Below are 21,986 nucleotides of genomic sequence, written 5' to 3'. Positions count from 1 at the left end.
GTTCCAGGGCCTGGCTTCCCATCACTCCAATTTAGGAAATATATAATCACATGCGCAATTGCGCATGTACGCGCGTGTGCGTGCACACACACACACTCTCTCTCTCTCACTCACTCATTCCACAAAACTACTGAGTGTGCCATATGGAGAACAGAAGAGCTTACTTATTTTCTTTTCACCTCTGTATTTTCCCAGAAAAATTAGGGTGGGGATGGGCAAGTCTCAGATGTTTTATACTCTTTTGCTAGTGAGATATAAAAATGCAATGCCGTGCCCTTTGTTTGAGAGCTCCTTGAAGGCAGGAGCTATCTTCCAGAGCCTTAGACAATAACAGCATCTAGTAGCCAGTTGCCCTGCAGAGGTGCCTAGCAAATGCTCGCCATAAGCCAACAGGAGGAAATACAAATGACATGCAGCCCATTTCTGGCCGCCTTGCATTCCGATTCCCTGCCCCTGTCCTGCCATTGGCTCACGGACTTCTCTGTCTGGGAAGTGCCCTGAACCTCAGAATCCTGCACATCCAGACACTCAGGTCAGCTCTGGGAACAGCGAGAGCCCTGATGGCTTTCCCTGCCACCGGCATTTAGAACCTGCACCCAATTGTTGTTACTGGCTCCTAAACCCCATCAGCCCCATGGCAGGTCCAAGAAGGGTTCGGATAAATGTGATTTCCTAGTTATAATGTGCCCATGGTGACTGCCTGTCCCAGAGAGACTTTGCAGTGAAATCTCTCCCAGGGAAACCTGCAGCCTAAATGCATATCGCAGGCTGAGTTTCTCAGGAGCCAACTGATAATGGAAGTTAGTGTACAAGAGGGTCATTTAGGGAGGGCTTCTGAGAACAGCACCTGTGAAAGGCAAGGTGAGAGAACTCTGGACAGAGAGAGAGATCAAGTGGCCAGGTATTCTTCAAGGGGGGGCTACGGCCGGCCCTGCAAATTTCCACAGTGCTGCCATGATGTGCAGGTTCCAGGTAGGGAGTGTGGTCACGGAGTTGATGGTGTCTGCCTGCGGCCATCCTCAAAGGGGGACGAGGGGCTTCTGCAGACAGCCACTGGAGTAACAAGTCCCTTATTCCCTACTGCACGCCACCTGACACTTGTTCCACAAAATATTGCCTGGTCACCACATCGCCAGCTGCCTTTGCAGACTCCTCAGGAGAGGCGACAACCCTCCCTCACCTTCACTGCTCATCTGATCCTCACTTCCAGGGCCCAGCACATCACCCGATAGTAGGGGTGCACCTGACACTCAGGAGGGATGAGATAAACGTCTTTCAGTTAACACATCACTGAACATAAGCACATAATATGCACACGATAATACATCATCATCAAACAGCCCCAGCAAGTTGATTATGATCAGTAAGGGCAGCAGAAATGACAGGGGAACTTGAAACCTGTGAGCATGGAAGTATCCTGGTCTTAACTCTAGGCAAAACCCCGCATCACCCCCCAAGCTTCAGTTTCTTTATTTGTAAAATGAAAGGGCAGATACAAGCCTCCTCTGAAGAAGAGATTTGAAAGTTGGGACACACTGGGTTTCTACAGTTTTGCTAAATGATGACTTCATTAGTGTCATTATTGACACAGGGACCGAAAGGAAGTTTTCATCCCGACAAGGAGAGTCCCAGGGTCACAGTGCTGTGCAGAGGACTCTTCTCAATTAGCCCAGACTAAAGTGGCCCCCAGAAAGAAGCAGACGAGACTAGAGTAGGTGAGGAATTTACTCCTCTGTTCAAGAGTGGAAATAAAAAGCAGTTGAACAGTCTGTGATTTTTAAATTGCTGTGCGTTAAAAATGACAGTATCCAGAGACACCCTCAGGGGGAAGGAGGAGGGATTAGGGTCAAAACAAGGAGGGTGGGAATTGTATGGGGAATATAACCAAGATGAAAATGCATACATTGTGCAAAAGTGAAAAATGATGTAAAAATTTATAAAATAAAAAAAAATAAAGACAAATAGAAGATTTTTTTTTTTTTAAATAATACATTTTAAGGAAGACTTGCACTATGACGTCTCTCCGGAATAAAACTCAACCCAGAGTTAAGAACAAACAACTGCTTCATGATCTCCATTAGATACTCTCACATACCTTAAGCCAAGGACAAAAGCTACTAAAATAGCTAAAAAGAAAACAACCTGATTAGAAGGAACATTAGTAAAGCCAAACTTTAGACCTCCTTGAAATGAAAAACCACAGTTAACAAAATCAAAAGCTATAAGAACATTTTCAAACACTCTATAGTAGATACCCATCTCCACCAACTCACAGGCTTCCTGAGCCATCAAACAATCATTTGATGAAAAGGGGAAATGGAGAAATGCACGTCTCTGCACAGCCAAGCCAACGCTCCATTACCTTCATCCCAAATCCACACATTCATTATTTATCTCTAACAAAGCACCGTGAATCGGCTTGGCCTGTGAGCACAGGCTACACCTTTTCATGGATGAAGGCAACCCAAGGTCCAGTCCTACCCTAGTGTGTTTTAAATGGGAGCAGAGTTGGTACTCAGCTGTACTTATAATTGCTCCTCCATTTCATTAGCATGACCTCATTAGGAGGTGACCTCACATTTTTAAAAAAAGACAATCGATTCTCTATGGATACTTTGAAAGATACTGGGGGAGGAGGGGAAAGGGGCAAAATTACCTTTGAATTTGTGGAATACAGCCCACAGCTCCGCAATGTCAGTTGCAAAGGTGATATCTGTGTCAAGGACAATGACTCTCTCCAAGTTGGCGGGAAGGGTCTTGGTCAGGACGAGCTTCATCAGACCATAAATTCCAGAGTAATGTTTGTTGGGGATCCAGGAAACTTCAGACTAGACAGGTTAGCAAAGAGAGGAAGTAAAAAAAAAAAATCACTCCATTAACTTTTTGCATCAATATTACAAATACTGCCTAATATATAATATAGTACACAGTGAATTTTGTTGAATACATGAATAAACATTTTCTTAAAGATTTGTTCATGTAATTTACATTTTGACATGTAAATTATTTTAGAAGAAAATGTATCTGAATGAAGGAAGCAGAAAAGTAATGTTTCTGAAATAACTATGTCATACAAACACTATGCTCAGAAGGTTTTAACTCACTGGAGAAAATAAGAATATATACAAAATGTGGAATAAAAGTACAGAATTTGAACAAGCTCCTATTTGTTTCTAGGTAGATAAATTACTTTAAGTCACATACCATTTCTGGGTCATTAACAATTACTACTTACCGGCTTTGCTAAAGGTTATGCTTACTTTTTTAAAGGTAAAACTAGCCAATTGATTAGTGTTGCTGCCTTTTCCTGTTCTCAGAGAAATACAGAAGAACTGGTCATCATCTACACAACATCTTTCAGTGGGTAGCAAGAGTGCAGGTGCACACCCCGGTACATATGTATGCACATATACAAACACACGGATAGAAACAAATAGCCCATGACGTGCTAGCATTGAAATCCTCACGATATAATGGGATAATAACTGTCCCACAGATTGGTGGATTCATTAGTAAAGGCAACGCTAAAACTAATCCAATCACCACTGTAAGGGAAGTCTTCAAAGGTACATGCCATTTATGGGCAGAGTCCATAAATGAACCCTGCTGCTCTGGGGAGTTTCCAAGGAAGCAAAGTACACATTCTATTTGCCAGAAGTTAACACTTGTGATGGAACCCTTTAATGGGAATGTGGCCATGTTACCAAGATTCAAAAAAAAATTCATCCTGTTGTCCACGTTTCTGTTTTGAGAACATTTTTCTGTAAAAATGTTCAAAAAAAAAAGTCAAACTAAAAAAAAAAATAAAAATAAAATAAAAATAAGGGCCTCCCTGGGGCGCAAGGGGTTAAGCACAGCACTATGAAGCAATCTGCAGCCTCTGCAGCACCAGTTCTACCCCCGACCTGCCAGGGAGCAACCCACATGGCGCAACAGACCTCTCCTGATACGCCCGCTATTCCCCTCAGCAGTGTATTTCAGTCAGTCTGCCTGTTCTGTTCCCCACTCTGTCTCTGGTGAATCCTCTCACCCCCCACACCTCTGGCCTGTACCCCAGCTCTTGTATGCATAACTAAATAAATCTTTTAAAAAAATAAGAAGTCAAAAGTTTTATTCCTAGAGATGTTCATCACCATGTCATAAAAATAAACAAAAGCCTGCCCACTGAAGTTAGTTACAACATGACATTGTTATTTGAAGTTGTACTATGCAGTGGCTAAAAATAACATGAATTAAGATGGACTAAAAAGAAAGTTGATGCAGTTTTAAAAAGCATGTCTTAAAATTATTTTTGCTAAATAACTGCTCTGTGTCATTAAATAACATAAAAACACATTTACCTCAATTTATGCAGAGGAAGGAGAAATGCAAGCATCAGATCACTAACAAGGACTGGGCAGCACTAGTCGAGGGGAGGGATGGGGGGTTATGACCACCCAAGGCTTGAGAGCCAATCCTGGCAGCTGCTGGAATCCAGGGGAGGCAACCACAGGCGTTAAGTCACCTAGCAGGAGCGTGATCGGCAGCTGAGGGACACAGTCTACCCGTGGCTGTACCACAGGACGGGACAGGGAAAAACATCCCACCTCTTCCTCCCTCTACCCACCAATCTCCTGCTAGGGTACTTCTCTGGGAAAACCCAAGGAGCCAGAGGAAAAGTGAGCTCAGGAATGAACATAGCCCTTATTCATTAGCCTTAAGGGGCACAAAATAAGGTGACAGGTGAGAAAAACTGTAGAGACAAGCCTAAGACAGTCATAGCTGTAATATTAAATAATGGCAAGACCCAAGCACAATGCCCTATGCATGATAAATGCAGACATCTGTCTGTGGGATGGATGAATGGATGGATGGATGGATTGATGGATGGATGGATGGATGGATATGGGATGGGCAGATTGATGGGTGGATGGATGGGTGAGTGGGTGGATGGATAGGTGGATGGGGGAGGTGGATATGTGGGTAGATAACGTGATGGGTGGATGGATGAGTGGATGAATACATGGATGGGGGGACAGAGAAATCAATGGGTGGGTAAACACACAGTAAGCAAGTGATTTGCCCACAAGCACAGCAAGCAAGATGTAAAGCTATTACTGGAATCTGCCAGGGGAAGGTTTGCATTCTGTCCTGAAACCTTCCTTTGGAGCTAGAGCTTCATGACTAGCCATCATTTTAAGATCTGAAGCCTGAGGACTCTGTAATTCCCTCCAGTGGGCTTTATAAAACTCATCCTCATGAAAGCCCTGGCCTTTGAACTCAGCTCAGTTTCTTCTCTCCCTGGAGAATTTTCCTGAACTGAAGCTTGGCAATCACTGGTCCATGCTGCAGAGCTTTGCTATTTAATCAGACCTTTGATTAACTTATTCATCTATTTTGGTTACCATCAAAGCAGGAGAGCTTGGTGAAGACTGAATACCAGAGTGTTGGGTTGAGCCATCTAATTACATTGCCCCGGCTCTCGGCTTTATTTTTAACACGTGTGTGAGCTGCTCGGATGCACGGCAAAACAGTAGGACTACAGGAATAAATTAATCTCAACATGCGCTCAGGCCTGAATGTCGCCCCAAGTCCCCGACTTAATACATAATCAATTAAGGTAGAGTGTTCAATTAGAAGTAAAAGAACACTCGGATGAGTTTGTATGCAGAAAGGAAACCCCAGGAAAGGGTAGAAAACTGAGGAATCTTTGGGGGCACAGAACGTGAGGTGAGAAGCAGATGTATTTATTATTCATGGCTTATTCTCTTAGAAGTAGCACATAACCTGCCTTCATCCGAAGCCTGCTCTTCTTTCAAGTCACTTCTTGGAAGTCACCACTCTCCCTGGGCCACCCTCCCACTGCCCCAGGCAGGTGAAGCTCCAACCAAGCTGTTTCCCAGCCTCCAACACAGCATGCTCCCAGTCTGTGTCTTTTTTTCCATGTCTCTCTACTGTTCCTGGCTGGAACTCGCTGAGGCAGGGACGATGTCATTTTTGCTGTGGTAAGAACCTAGTCATTACTTCAAAAAAGGGTTTGATGAACGTGCTGTAGAGTTAGCCAGGCCTGGTTCAAATTCTACCTCTGACATTTTCTTCAACTAGTAGTAGATGCATCCATAAATGCTGAAGTCTATCCAGGTCAAGAGTGGTACAACTAAAAGGTATTGGTTTCTTGAGCTCCAAAACCTGGGCTCTAGAACCAGTTCCACTTCTAATAAGCTGTGTGACCTCAGGGAAGTTATTTAACCTCTCTGAGCCTTCGTTTTCTCATTTGCAAAGAATCCTCGCTTCAGAATATTTCAGGAAGGATTGTGAAGTATCCAGCTTGTGCTGCACACCAGCTGGCTTCTGTAAACCCAACATCCCTTCTCCCAGTGAATGCCTGTTTGCATGGTAAGAGAATGAGCCTAAGAGGAACAAAAAATTAGGGTACCTCTGACAGTAAAGGGGAAGTTAAAAATGGAGATTATTTTGTCAGGGGGATTAAGTCACCCATCACTTTCCCCTTTATTTCTACATAAAAGATAAACAAAAGTACAAATTGAGATCTACTGGGAAATTCTAAGCCTCCTCTGTTTGACATCCAAATTGCTCAGCCCTCCTTGCTGTTGGGAGGAGGAAGTGGGTTGGAGGGGTCATTTGCGTCATCTTTTGGGACAGTGTCTTGGTGCTATCCACACTGGTCTTGCACTCACTCCCTTCATGCGATAAACTTCAAAACAACCAGAGATATTAAGTTAAGGAGTCAATGGAGAGAATCCCACTCTCAGCATCACGGAGATTGACCCCCTAGATGATCACAAAGACAACCCCACCTGGCGGAGCAATATCCTAGCTCATTCTTCATCATTATAAACACACCCCAGGGTTCATGTAATTAAAATGATAATAAAAGCTAAAGTTAGATTTATCTTAATGGACAATCATTACCTTGCAGTGGTGTTAGTAATGCTGGAGCTTGTTGGAGAGCAATCTGGATTTACCTAAAAATCTAAAAATTGGGGCTTCCCTGGTGGCTCAGGGGTTAAAGTCTCAGTAACATCAAGCTATCACCAGCCACTACAGCACGAGTTCGATCCCTGGCTAGGGACCTAACCCACATAGCACAGCAGACATCTCCTGTCTCACTTACTGCTCCCCTCAGCAGTGTATCTTAGTGGACCCGCCTGTTCTGCTCCCCACTCTGTCTCTGGTGAATCTTCTCATCCCATCTGTACCTCTGGTCTGCACCCCAGTTCTTGTATGCATAAATAAATATTAAAAAAAATCTAAAAATTGAAGTACCATGTGACCAGCAACCCCACCTTTGGGCATCTAACCGAAGAAGATGAAACCATCAATTTAAAAAATACACGCTCTACACCGTTCACTGCAGCACTGGCTGCAATCACCCAGATATGGAAACAACCAAAGTGCCCGATGATGGAGGATGGATCAAGACGTGGTGTAGCCACCCAGTGGAATACTGTTCAGACACAAGGAAAGAAGAAATGTTGCCATTCACAGCAAGTGGAAGGAGCCTGAGCGAATTATGTGCAGCAAAGGGATTCCGAATGATGAAGACAAATACTGGACCTTTACACCGAGGATGATTTAACAAGGCAAAAAACTTACAAAAATTAGGTGTTTATAAAAGGGGTAAAGTTTCTGAGGCAGGGCTAGAGATTCAAAGGGGAAGAAGTCAAAGAGGTACAAAGGGTGCTGGGGGAAGAAATCTCCCGAACAACCATCTGGTACAAACACAGTTAATTCTAAAGGATGACAAAGGCCCAATGAAACAGGAGGAATATAATTCTGGATCTATATACACATCCCTCCTCGTATTAGTGGAACAAAACCCTTTCCTCTCTCATGCCTGGGAAGAACATCCTCTATTTAGCTTCATGAAGCTTGGAGGGATTGGTCACTGGAGCATTCACAGATTGCCCCAACATCCCTCAATACTTTATGTTATGAAATGGAGCATTTCAAAGCACTGGGAGTTCTGATTTGTGAACTGGACTGTTACAGTGGTTTAATTTCCTGAAATATAGCCGCCTTTGTAACTAATAGATTTTTCAATGCACCAAGGAGAAAATTACATTAGCTCCTGCGTAGCCTGGACTTAACATTTTTAGAAGCTGCAATTCTTATTACGATGCGCAGTATGTATTTATGAATGTATACTTAGCATGGTGTCTGACACATAGCAGGCACTCGATGAGTAGTTTTGAAAAAGTAAAACAATATACGTACACAGCAATGCTTGTTGTGAACCCTTCCTTTAATGGGGATATACTAGCGAACCTGCTTTATTCACTTATTCATCTTTCATTCATTCAAACACCAGATGACTGCTTTGAGAGAATTATAGTGCAATTCTGGAAGACATAAAAACAAGTAATTTCAAAAGTATTATTACAGCATTAGGGGTAGTGGTTTATCCTGATGAGAGTTGGAGAATGGGATGGGATGAGAAAGACATCCTGTCATTTTGAGCCCCTTAGCCTCTAAGGGGGCTTGGGTGGTTTTGTTCTAATCCCATATTACATGGTCAGTGTTTTATCAGCATATATCATAACCTATGTGTCTGCAGTCCTCAAATGAAGGTATTTGCCTGTGTTTACAGAAAGACATCATGGGTAAGCTAGGAGCAAGATTGTGACCTACAGAAAATACAGGACCTGGAGTTAGGGGGACTTAACCAGCTAACACACACACACACACACACACACACACACACACACACACAGACACCCTCCTGCTCAAAGTGTTAAGAATGGAGATCATCATTTTCCTAGTAAATGCAATGGAAAAAATTAAAACTCATCAGTTTCCCTTTTACTATAAACTTACTTATCATATTCTCAACAGGACAAAATTTTCTTCTTGGGGGGCTGGGGGGATAATTTAGAATATTACTATGGTTTCTGCTCAAAATCTCATGGAGAAGACACAAATCTTAAAAAGGTTCCTGGGCAGATGGTGATAATAATTTTTTGAAAACGATTGAGCCACTTTGCTCTACAGGGTTCTATGGCACCAAACTGGCCTGGAAACAGAGAAGTGTGCAACAACACAAATAAACCAAAACTCTGACCCCAGATACAGGCATCTTCTGAGAGTAATGATTCTTCCTGCCTCCATGAATCTAATCAGAAGGTACTTTAATCAGAAAACATGACAGTTACCTGTTCTCTAGTTCATCTGCAGACTGGGGGAGTACTTTGTTCCTTCTCTCCTCTCCTCCCCAGTGCCTTTCCTTTTCACCACCTTTTTTGGCAGGGAACCAGATAAGCGCAGCTCATTGGCTGCGATTAACGAGGTGCCACGCTGTTCTGCATTAATGAGGTGCTTTTCATTTTCAGGAGACTTCATAATCCTTTGGAGGTGCAGCTCTTGCCTGTACACTCTCTGGTTCCAGCTCCCTAGATCCACCCTGCTGGTCAAATTCACTCTAAATACCTGGGAGCACAGCCCCAAGCAGGTGCAGAGGGTTAGGGAAGATGATCCAGAGGTGCCACTTAATTAATATCTGGTTGGTTTAAAAAGTGTTTTCTTTCACTAACCATGGAAGGGGAAATACTCCAGTATAGTATAAAGTTCTAAAGGAAAACCTTGTCAGTCACAAGCAGAATTTCTCCTGGCTAACAGCCAAAATGACCCTTTTCACTGGTCACCCCCAGAAAAGAGGATGCCCTTACTCGACTCTTGCAGTACATCTAACAAAAATTGAGCCAAGGCCTTCTTGTAATTTCAAATACTTTAACCTTGACCTTGAAGCCTTGTCTCAGAAGACCTACACTGTGGTGATACTGACGTTCACCCTCCATCACAGGCCTTTACTATTTATAGGAAGGGTTGTCAAGGAAACCAGGTGTTGAGGATAGCTGTCTAACTTGACTAGATTTAAAATTTATCATACATGAGAATGCAGAAAAGAATGTCATCCGCAGGAAGTGCTAGAGAGGCTGGGCCGTGCTACAACATAATTCCATTAAGCCTTTACTTTCACATCAAAACTCGGTTACCCATCAAAGGAACTCCTAATGCGCTAAATCCGCCTTCAAAAAATAAATCACCTAATTCTGAAAGTGACTCGTTTCTCTCAACATTCACCGTGTGTGCCCAGTGATGTCCTAGGGGCTCAGGAGAAAGCAGCAAACATAGACTGTTCCTTCTCAGAAGATCACTGTGAAAGGGGACGATGATTATCATACTTACGATAACAATATCACATTTGATGAATGCTCGCTGTGTCTTAGACACTATAAGCCATTTACAGATATTACCTTTTAATTCACACAATAACGCTAGAAAGTAGATGTCAAGGGAATCACACAATTCTAAAGAATTATAGTTCTGGGATTGAAAATCAGATTTGCCTCATTCCAAAAATCTGAGTCACTGTGCAAACTGCCTTAAATAAGATCTTCAAGTGATCATTAAGCAGTGAAAGCTGTATGTAAAGGCTTCCTAGAATTTTTGGGGTGCAGCGACTACTTAAAGGTAAGAAGTCAAATCAGATGATTTTATATATATATATTTGTGATGAATTACATATATTTATATACATATAAGTATGTACTATAATACTATTGTAGGGACAGGAGGACACGGAGCAGGATCTCTATGACCCGAGCAGACTGGGTAAAGGAGAAGTCCTGAAGCCCTCAGTGGCTTTTCAGGCTTTTATTGGAATTTACCGGGTACACAGCAGGCAGGAGTGCTGGGGGGCCGGGGGGCTGGCAGGCCTCCCAGCCCTCCCAGTCTTCATTCTATCTGGGCTCTCCAGCCTTCTCTGGTGGTCTCTGCTGCTCTGCTATTCCTTCTGCTTCTGCTTCTCTGCTTCTGCTGGCTTCCCCGTGACGCCGCTCTTAAAAGCCCAGTCTTAGCCCAGGTGAATCCCCTCTCCATATGCCCACACCCTACTCCAGGTGCCCGCCATCAGGTGTGCATTTAGGACTGCAGGGGTCCATCATCCATCCTAATGGCGGGAGAGCAGAAAAGCCTGATACTTTTATCTCACCCTACAACTGTATTATATGCTATATCACATAAAATACTATATAGATTATGTATGGCGTATATCTGATGAGTATAGACTACTGCACTCTAACATAAAGCACAGACGGCCCATGGTACAAACGAACACTTCCACAAGGTTATAGTAATTAACACTAATGAGGAGGCACCTTTCTTCACCATGGACAGGGCTGCAAATGACCAGGTACATTCTTTGCTAAGAAAACTGTTAATCACCCCCAAAAATAAGGGACTTGAAAAAGATCCCAAAGGATGTTTAGAATCGATTCTAATGTCTGTTCCTTAGCACCCAAAGAGGGCACCAGAGAGATTCTCAGCCTCTGCCACCCTGTGAATGAATAATGTGATGGCGGGTCCACGGAGGCCAGCTGGAGGCCAGGTACCCTTCTCAGGGCAGAGGCAGGCCACCTGGAGCCACAGTCCAGCACGGCTGCACATTAACATCACCTGGGCCCATGCTTGTGCGTGCCCCCCAAAATTGTTGGGGCTACCTTGCAGAGGAGCTTGGCATTGGCATTGCTGCGTGGTCTGGGTTGAGAAGGCTCATAAGTGACATTAATGTGCCATCCAGGGTGGGCCCTGGTGTTGTTTTCTGGGTGTTGTTTTGTGTTACAAAAGCCTATCAAGTCTATGTGTCATCAAGCCTGAGGTCACAACTGGGGAAATGAGCCAAACCATCCATTCCAGCTTCTGGCGAAGAACATCAAGACCCAAATGAGGCAGAGTTCTGTGACTCTGTTCCTTTTTGTTATTTGTACAGACATTGTCAAGTTCTCATATATTTAAATATGTAGTGGGGTTTTTTAGTTGTTTCGTTCCCTGGTGTGGGAATACTGAAGCACACCTGATCTGCAAGCAATATGAAATGAGCATGGTACTCAGACCTGAAAAATACAAGCTGCAGCCTGGGCAGTGCCCAGCTCTGCTTCTCAGATTCTGCACCTGAAAAGCAGAGACCAGCTACCTAGTGGCTCCAAAAGGCCGGAAAGGAGAGGATGCATCAGGAAGGTCGGAGCAGAGTCTATACACCTGCCAGAGTCTGGACTCACGAGCTGCCTATTAATTCTGAATCTAGAGGTGAGGAATATTTCATCGCTTGACAAGAAGAAGAAAGCTAATCCCAGCATGCAAACTTGCAAAGCTCATGACTTACCACATCTGCCACCGCTAGTGAGTTCTTCTGGCTTCTTTATAATGGCTGGTTTTGGAGGGAAGGGCTTATGTATTATGTATAGGGAATGTAAAGGCAGCAGGCACACTCTGGGACACAATGTGCGCTAAGTAGTAACACCATATTAATAATAATAGGGGATGAGAAAGGGGCGTGTCCGCAGCGCTATTATGCCCATGCTGATCCTCGGTTGCTATTTTCTCTTCAAACGTATTATTTAGCCAGTAGCTAGCAGATTTCAAACCTACTGGGGTTCTTCAATTCAGCCCGAGTGGTTAAATCCAATGAAAACATCCTAGTCAGATGAGTTTTCAGCCAAGGGACGTGAGTATATAAAAGGATATTTAACTGGTTAGTTTGTGAAGACATCCCCCTGTCAGAAATGATAATAGGAATGATGAGGATAATAATATGTATGTTCAGCGTTTTCCAGTTTACAATACAGTTTCGAATCTGTTATCTCATTTGATTCTTTTTTTTTTTTTTAAAGATTAATTTATTTATTTATACATACAAGCACTGGGTACAGTCAGAAGTGTGAGAGGGTGAGAGAATTCACCAGAGCCAGAGTGGGGAGCAGAGCAGGCAGAAGGACTGAGGTACACTGCTGAGGGGAGCAGCGGGCGGCAGGAGAGGTCTGCGCGCCATGTGGGACCCTCCTCCGGTGGCCGGGGAGCAGCCGGGGATCGAACTGGCGCTGCAGAGGCTGCGGGCAGCTTCGCAACCCAGCGCTCAACCGCTGCGCCACCGGGGAGGCCCCTCATTTGATTCTTGAAGTCCTTCTGTGAATCAGGCAAGTAAGGAATTCATATCTCAGAAAGCAGATGCAGCCAGTAAATGTTAGGGTTGGGACTCACCTCTTCTGACCTTCAAGATATCATTTTTATGAGGCCCAGGGCCTTCTGCTACCCTGTGTGACGCTCTGACTTTAGCATGGGAAGGAGATTCATAGACAGTGAAACATTAGCTAGTGTTCTGAAGCAAGAAAACTCACATTTTAATACCTGTGTCCCCAAATCAAGCTGGCTTGGTGACAAGACGCAGTAGGAGTGAAAACCTACAGTGTTCTCAAGCTTCCTCTCTCACGTGATCTCTGCTTAGCACCCCTCTGGCTTGCGGTCCTGGCTTCCATTAAAAAGCAAGTGAGGAAAGAGGGTTAGGAATGGACATCACCTGGGGCCCACGGGGAATGAGTCCAGCATTTACACCATGAAGTGCCAGCAACTGGGGATTCCACTTTCCACTAGACCTGCCCACCTGCTCCATCCAGCAGGTAAATATCACCCTTTACTCAACCTCACACCAAACCAAGGACTCCAAGCGGCAGGTGCTGTTGCCTTGCATTCTCCTGAGCATTCACCTACGTGCAGGATTGTCCAAGGCTACGCACTTGAGCCCCGAGTGTTGACTTCGCTAGGTCAAGAGGACTCTTGTGCTTCCCCTGCACAAAAAGGAGAGTGGGTTTCTTCGCTGGATCACAGCCTCAGGATGGCCCTTCACAGTGCCTCATCTGGGGCTCACCTCTGGGCAGGATGCATAGAGAATGGTGTACCCATGTGCCCGCTGATCCTGATTTTGCAATTATTTAGGGAGGAAACCACATTAAGAATGAGCTCATCTCCACCTTGGAGAGCCTCCAGTTCTATGTATTATACACCACCTAGCATCTCTAAGTGAACATCTAGATAACAGATGAACTATCGACTTCTGCTCTTTTCTCAGTTTCCCCACCTCAGATGACACCAGCGGGCACCCACCAGCTCGTTTTGGAATTCTAGGAGTTGAACTTGATCTCTCCCTCCACCGCTCCATCTGACAGGTCCAAACCCTGTCTAGTCATCTGCCTTTCAAGGTTGTCCCCCGGAGGAGGAAGGCAGTCTAAGAAGGAGCCTTTTCAACCAAAACATTCGGGGACTGTCATGGTATTGTCAAATGTCTGAAACCAATTCTATTCTTTTTTGATTTTTCTTCTCATCTACCAAGACATTCTGCCCCCAGGATCCACATTTTTACAAGGCCTCTGGACCTGAGAACCTCATAATTAGGGTCTTGGACTGACTGACTCACTTGAGCAACACCCCACAGAACAGACAGTTGGCATTCTGTTGCAAGGTTCCTAACAAGAGATACAGTAGCTCAGGAAGGAAACTAACAATGTCTACCTGATCCAGCGCCCTCTTCTACCCCTGCGCCCACTGAATAGGTCCGGGGCATTGATTTTAACATGGATTCTGCACATGATAAAATGAAAGTTCAATTTGCCAAATATAATGCCAGTTCGGTCCACACTCATCCGCTCCTAAGCATGTTTCTCCCGCCTTGTTTACTCAAAACTCGCTCTTTACACACAGGTAGCTGCCCAATGTGAGTATTGTTTGCAGGAGAAATTCACTACTTTTTCCCTGGCAAACTCCCCTAGGACCTCCCAAGCACTCTCCAAACAGTAGCTATTCCATTTGTTTGTTTGTTTTTAGCTGAAATGCGCACCTATCGACTCTATGGATATTGAAGACTAAAAGGAAAACAGAATCCAGCTGTTCTTTCCTGCGTGCATCCTGAGCAGTCCTGTGTGACAGTTTGAGTGATCTGGTTTATTAGTTTCTTCTACCATCAAAAGGTGCAGCCTTCCTAAGTGGAAGATACCAGGAAGCTTCATGAAGATAAAAGTAATGCATTTCTTTCTTTCCTGATGAAAGTGCAATGACAAGGGTATTCAGTTTTATAGCTAAGCTCAGCAGGTGATACGGAGGCAAAGGCGTCTGCTTGGGAAAGGGAGTCTCTTCTTTGGCCAAGGAAAGCCTGTCACTAATGCACGGAGCCACCTTCTCCCGCCCTCCTCCTGAAACCCTCTGTGTTCTCCATAGGGAATGTTCTTCCTCTTCTCTCTCACATCTGAGAACCCCAGCAGCGCCTCGCAAGCATAGTCCCAAGTCCCATGTCTCCTGGGAAGTATCCCTGACTAGCCAGCTGGTAAGTGATTAGAATTGCAGTGTTCCCCATTTCATTAGTTTTCACTAAATTCTTGGAGAAGACATTAGCTTTTCTACATCTGCATTCTCTTGAAATAGTGTGCACTCAGCGAAACTTTATGTACGGATTGCTTTGCACCAACTACACACCTGAGTGGCCTCCTCTTAATCAGGTGTGGATGCAACAAGATACCTAAGTCAGCTTCAGGTCCCTAGGCCCAGCCAGGGCCCCAGAAGACAGACCTGCCAGCCGCTGACCCACCTTGATCTGGGGGGTATGGGTCTCTCCCATGTACATCGTCTGCCCTTGACGACTTCTGCTCTCCAGGGCATTAGTACCGTGGTCAACCACGGGGTGAAAATATTACATACAGCAAGATATTGGAGACAGAAATGGAAAGCTGGAGATAAAGATACAGCGAGTACATTCACATAACTTTTATTATAGTGTATTGTTAGAGTTGTTCTATTTTATTATCAGTGTTGTTCATCAATTCCTATTTCTAATTTAGAAATGTTATCCTCGGCATGGGTGTGCAGGGGGAACACACAGCGTATATAGGGTTCAGTACTATCCAGAGCTTCAGGCATACACTGGGGTCTCAGGGGGTGCCCCCTACCCAGTGCCCAGCTCTACCCTAAAGACTGAAAACACAGAGACACAGACAGACAGAGATGCACACACTGTTTCCCGGTCTCCCCAGAGACAGTGCGTGGGCTTGTGGCACAAAGGTGATCAGTGCACCTGTGGGGAGCACACTGAGAGGTCTGGGGGAGAAGATTCCCTGGGAGGAGGGATGGAGAGCTCTTTCCTCCCGCTCTCCCCCTCCCCTGTGAGGGGGATTGCTGGGTTTGCTCTGACAACGAGACCCCCAGGAGCCCAAGACAATCCCCAAGACAATACCATCACTCTTGGGACTGCCAACAGCTGCACGTGGTACAATGTGAGAACCATGGACAGACGAAGCCATGCCTACTGAGATGATCTCCTTTCCAAATTTTTAATGCACCAAAGGTAAACAACCTGGTTGGTTCAGACCACCACGCGAAGCATCGACCTGTACAGCAGAGGGTGACGGGGACATCTGTCCCCATGATTCCCCTTACCTGTCCTGCAAAGAAACCCCAAATATGAGCTAAGTAGAAAGGCAGGCTCGCTAATGCCCACAGAGCCCTCAAGATGTTCTTGGGCACTGGACCAACCAGATTCTCACCCAGGATGCCCTTGTACAGAAAGGGGCTGCAGCCCTCTCACTCCTCTGTGTGTGTGTGTGTGTGTGTGTGTACATACACATGCACACGCCAGGGGAGAAACATGGATTCTGTTCTACTCGTCTCTCTGAAGTCACCGTTTTCTCCTTCCTTTTCTCCTTCCCTTCTTTCAGAAGGAAAACATATTTTCTGAAAAAATGCACGAGTAAAGAAATTTTATTAAGTGCAATAAAAGGGAAATCCCTCTAGATTCCCTACAAGCCAGAGTCTACCTCTTGTAAGCGTTGCCAACAGTTCTTCCTTTGAAAATAATCTAAGATCCCATCACAAAATGTCCCCCTTTTCATAGAGTTTGATTAGCGCCCAAGCCACCGTGGTGAAATTGTCTCTAGTCTCAGGCTGCTCATCTGCAAAACGGGGTCACAAGAGCTTGCATTTTAGGGTGTTGTTACGGTGGCAGGAGATAATCCACATTCAACCCCAGCACTGGCTCTGGTGCCTGGCACAGCCCACGTGTATGCTGCTCACTGGTATTGCTCCATTACTATTTTTCTATGTAGATTGTACACTGTCCTACTCATTGATTAGCTTGATATGGTCTTAATTGATCATTAGTAAATCTGCCAGAGGTTGACCATTTTCCTTTACGCAGAACCAGTTGTCACATTTTTCATTTTTTAACTTCATGGACTTCGGCTGTTTGCTTTATTTCCCCTCTGCTTTCCTTAGGTACACAACACGGTTTTCATTTAAATTACCAAGGGGAATGTGCAATTCATTTATCATCATCTTTGTTTCTGAATAATGAAAACAATGAAGGCTATTAAAATATCGCCGATGACAGCTGTGGGCACATTCCATAAACTTGAGTGTGAAATGTTCTTTTTTTTGCACTTTGCAAAACAGACTGTGATTTTAGTTTTTATTTCCTTTTGGGTTAAATAAACATTTAGGAAAAGGCTTCATCTTCCCCTAATTTCCAAATATTTTGAATCTCCCATTTTAAAGTTTGTGGCTGATGCACAGTTTACCACATGTAGTTAAGAGGGGGCTGCATCATTTTTATGGAATTTAAGGCGCTATTCTTAAAGGGCCCTGAACTTGTGTATTTTTATAAAAATGAAAATTCATGTTTATTCCATTGTACAGACATGAGCTTGATGTCTATGGATATTGATTATAACTTTAAAACTGGCATCTAGCATTTTTAGGGGCTAAAACTCTCCCAGTATACCCTAGATTCCTACCTGGTTTTGCTTTATATATCTGGACCATTTCTACTTCAAAAATAACTTGGCTATTATATTAGCATATGAACACTACCCTTGACAATTCAAATTTATTGATTTTATCTAATTAACTTTATTATATCTGAGTTGGTTTGAAATTAACATACACCATATTTGTCTTCATAGGTCTGAGAGGTCTTAATATAAATTTTATTTTTAAACTTTAGAATTTACTTTAGGTGAGTTTCTTGAACACAGTAATTACACAGTTAAGATAATGCTATTAAAAAAAAAGATAATGCTATTTAATCAAGCATTGGAGATTTTGTCCAATAATAGAAGAATTTAAGGTGTTGATATTTATTAAATGATATGTGGTTGTGCTTCTATAATAGTATTTTTATGCAATATTTTTCAGTTTTGAGGAAAAAATTACATATACTACAATTACCTCTTTTAAATATATAATTCAAAGAATGTCTAGAAAAAACCAAGAGAGCAATCATTTATAAACCAATTCCATCACCCTGAAAGTTTATTTATGCCCTTTTGTAGATAGTCCCTTAGTAATTTCTGTCCCACTTACAAGAAATTTCTATAAATGGAATCATGGAACATCATGCACTGTTTTCTGTCTTCTTTCTTTCACTTAGCCTCATATTTCTGAGGTTCATTTATGTATCATCAATTGATTCTTTTTCACAACTGCATGACAGTCCATTAAATTACTATATTAAAACTGTTTAACACATTTTTAAGTGAGGGACATTTGGGGTTATGAATATAGACACAAATTTTGGTGTGTGCATATTTTAATTTCTCTATTGTCTACCTAAGACATAATTTTTGTGAGTTATACACATGAATATATGCGTATTTTTTTAAGAAACTGACACTGTTTTCCAAAGACTGTGTACCATCCTACGCTTCCACCAGCAATGGATGAGAGTCCAGGCTGTTCTATTTCCACTGACACTCTATATTGCCAGTCTATTAGTCTTAGCCATTGGGCAGGTGTGAAGTGGTATCTCACGATAATCTTAATTTACATTTCCCCAATGAACAGTGACTTTAAGCATTTTGAGGGATTTCTTGACTATCCCTATGTCCTCTTTGGTGATATGACTCTTAGACTATATTGCCCATTTTTAAATCAGGTTGTCTATCTTCTTGTTGTTGCTGTAAGAGTTCTCTATATATTCCAAAAACAGATCTTTTATTAGACATCTGTTTTGCCAACATTTCGCCCACTCTGTGTCTTGTCATTTTATTTTCTTGCTAATGTCTTTGGGAAGAAAAACATTTTCAATTTCAATGAATGTTATCGATATTTTAGTTTGGGATTTTTGAATTACATTTAAGAAATCTTTGCATAACCTAAAGTCACTATGATTTCCTTCCCTGCTTTCTTCTATCAGATCTATAGCTTTAGCTCTTACATTTAGAATGAGATTCATTTAAAGTTAATTTTATTAGATGGTACATGGTATATAGAGTGAGGGTTAAGTCTCATTTTTCTCCCACAGAGATATCTAATGTTTCAGCATCATTTTTTTCTTTCTTGTTTTCTTTGCTTCCTGCCTATTTTATATAGATTTTGTTCCATATGCAATAACCTCCTCCAGCAATTTCCTTTTAATTCTACCGATATCTGGGTCAGTGGTCACCTTTGAGCTCTGTAGAAATATCTTACCTTTTCACTGATGATCAAATGAAAGGTTAAAAAGCATCACCTGACACCTCCCAAAACCACGAAAATACCTTGAGGTCCAGCAGTTCAAATTTCACAGGTTGTTTTAAAATTACTGTGATCCACTGGTTATTTGCATATGTTTTCAAGTGCAACTTTTGACATTGGCATGCAAGCTCTGCAACTGATTTAAAACAACTATTTACAGATCATTCCATGTGTAACTTCTTTTAGTACATACTGCTTGTCTCTCTAGAACAAGACCTTCTCATTCCTGAATATTCATTTTAATGACTTTTTTGGTTGGTTGGCAGATGACTTTGAGCCTGTGCAGAAGTATACATGGGTGTGTATTTTGCATGTCTCACAGAGCAGATCATTTTTTGTTGTTGCCTTTAGACAGAAGACAACTGATATTCTTGGGTGTCTGTCCTTTTTTTGTTCTTTTGCTCAAAACTCTATAGATGTTTTATTAGAAAATGTATTACTATAGTGAAAAAACAGGTAGAATTTTAATTCTCCAAAGATAGTATGTTTCTCCCCATCCCATCGCCCTTGCATAGCAGTGCAGAGTTGCAAAGTCAAGCTCTACTCTCTGACTACAGCCTCTAACCATATGTGGCTACTGAGTTCTGTAAATGCAACAAGGCTGTTTCAAAAAAAAACATGTAAAACAATTCATTATTAAATTTTAAAATACTTATCACATGTTGAAATAACATTATGAGGAGACAGCATTACAGTAAAATGTATTCTTAAAAGGCATTGCACCGCTTTCATTTTGCATTTGGAAAAGTGTTTACCAGAAAATTTAAATTGTACATAAGAGCTGTCATTCTATTTCTATTGGAGAATGCTACTGTGGTAGTTCCAATTTTGGTTCCACAATGTTGAATAATACCAACAAGTCGCTGGTATAAACATCAATTCCCTCACCTGGAAAAGGGTAAAAATAATTGTCACCTCAAGGCTTGTTGTGGTGGATAAAATAAGATTATGCATGTACAGCTATTATGTTGGCACATAATCAATTCTTATTAATGGGAGTTATTATTATTCTTAAAGGGAAAAAAATTAAATCATTGTAATTCAAATATTTTTACTAGGGTATATCCTGATTTGGGCAACTTACTAAAGATTTTATCTGGGTGGAGGAGTCCTGTTTGGTCTGTATGCAAAGAATACTTTTCAGGCCTTGCCAGTTTTTCTTGGATTTCATCACCCTATGGCTGGACCATCAGACACTCTGACCTGGAGGTACATGGAACCCCTAGGTTTCATTAACTTTGTACTATACTGCATCACCCACTCCATCCAGGGTAACATGCTGAAAGTGTATCTTATCTAAAACACAAAAGGCTAACACTTCACTACACAAATCCAGCCTTTTATTCTTTCAAAACATCTGGGTAAAGATTCCTGTTCTCCCTGTAAAAACTGTCTAAGCTCATGATAATTTCCAGTTCATACTGCTCATAACTTTGTAACTATCCATCAGTCAACTTTGGTCTTTCTTTCCTTTTTGTTTGATTTTGGCCCAACTTAAATTCCCAAAGCCATCATTATAACCCCACTCTTGGATCAATGGAGTGGTTTTTTAGCTCAGGTTCAAGGCAGGTAAGATTTGTGGTACAAGAGAGACACCCAGCATTGAAAACCACAAGAACTAGATGTCTATTTCCATTCTACCTCTGACTAGCAGCTTTTTTGCTAATTCCTTTGGTAAATTCCTTATTAACAAAAGAAAATATGTTCTGTTTCTACAGCATAGAGCTCTTGTGGGCACACAATAAGATTCATGAAAACATGTCCTTCTTTATCAAGGTGAATGAATTATGGACGAGACAACCACAGCAATGAAAACGGGAAGGAAGCAGTGCTCGCTAGAGATGTAGAAAAGGTGGATCAGGCACTTAATTGATTTTGATGAGGTTAAGTCTCTGAATTCTGACCCATAATAGTGGGGCAGGTCATGTATATGAGTCTGGAATAATAGCTGCATCCTGCAGGATCAGAGAGGATGCCAGCATATAGAATAAGGACAAAAATGAGTATCTTCCAGGAAGGTGACAACTTGGAAACCATAGACTCCACAAACAGGTCAGAAGAAATATGGAAATACCAGGGAAGCTCTGAGCCTCATTTGAAACATGGTGGAAGGACGCGGAAGAGCACAGAACTCAGTAGAGAAGCTAGGTCTTCACCATCGAGCTGACTCCCTCAGCCTGTGCACAGAACCCGTTCATTTCTGGGCATCACTAACTGCCCAGCCATTCCCCTTAGAGCTGGACATAGAGATAAAAGTTGTAAGCCTTGTCTTCGTGGATCTCAAAGTCTAGTGGGGAAGTCATACGCGTAACAGACAATGACATATGTACTCGGGTTTCTTCTTATTAATGCTCAGGACCAACGGAAGGAATCAAAAAGATGAAGATTTCAGCACAAGGCGAATATTTCTAATAGAGTTGCTAAATACGGAACAAGGTCCTTTGGGAGGTAATGATCTCTTATCTCTGGAAGTGTTCAAAAGCAGAAGATTAATGACCGTTTATATAGAATATTATAGAAAAAGTGGAAGGTTATGCCAGATGAATGCCAAGTTCCTTCCTAATTAAGATTCTCAAAAGGGGAGAAGGCCCATTAATTAGGATACTGTTATATATATTAAAAAAAAAAAAAAACTTGCCTGTGTAAAAAGTGAATGCAGA

General features: G+C 42.5%; 1 protein-coding gene across 2 annotated transcripts in view; it reads right to left on the bottom strand.

Moving 5' to 3' along the window:
• The window catches only part of LARGE1 (LARGE xylosyl- and glucuronyltransferase 1), a 436,269-nt gene that overhangs the window by 197,934 nt on the left and 216,349 nt on the right, over positions 1 to 21,986 (bottom strand). For both annotated transcript variants that reach the window (XM_054696078.1, XM_037513671.2), the window contains exon 6: positions 2,657 to 2,828. In XM_054696078.1, the coding sequence (XP_054552053.1) occupies positions 2,657 to 2,828 (172 nt within the window). The remainder of the gene's footprint in view (positions 1 to 2,656; positions 2,829 to 21,986) is intronic.

This window comes from Talpa occidentalis, unplaced genomic scaffold (assembly GCF_014898055.3).
Source record: "Talpa occidentalis isolate TD23 unplaced genomic scaffold, MPIMG_talOcc4v2.1 talOcc4.16, whole genome shotgun sequence".
NCBI classification, from domain to species: Eukaryota; Metazoa; Chordata; class Mammalia; order Eulipotyphla; family Talpidae; genus Talpa; species Talpa occidentalis.
This window is presented reverse-complemented; position numbering and strand designations above follow the sequence as displayed.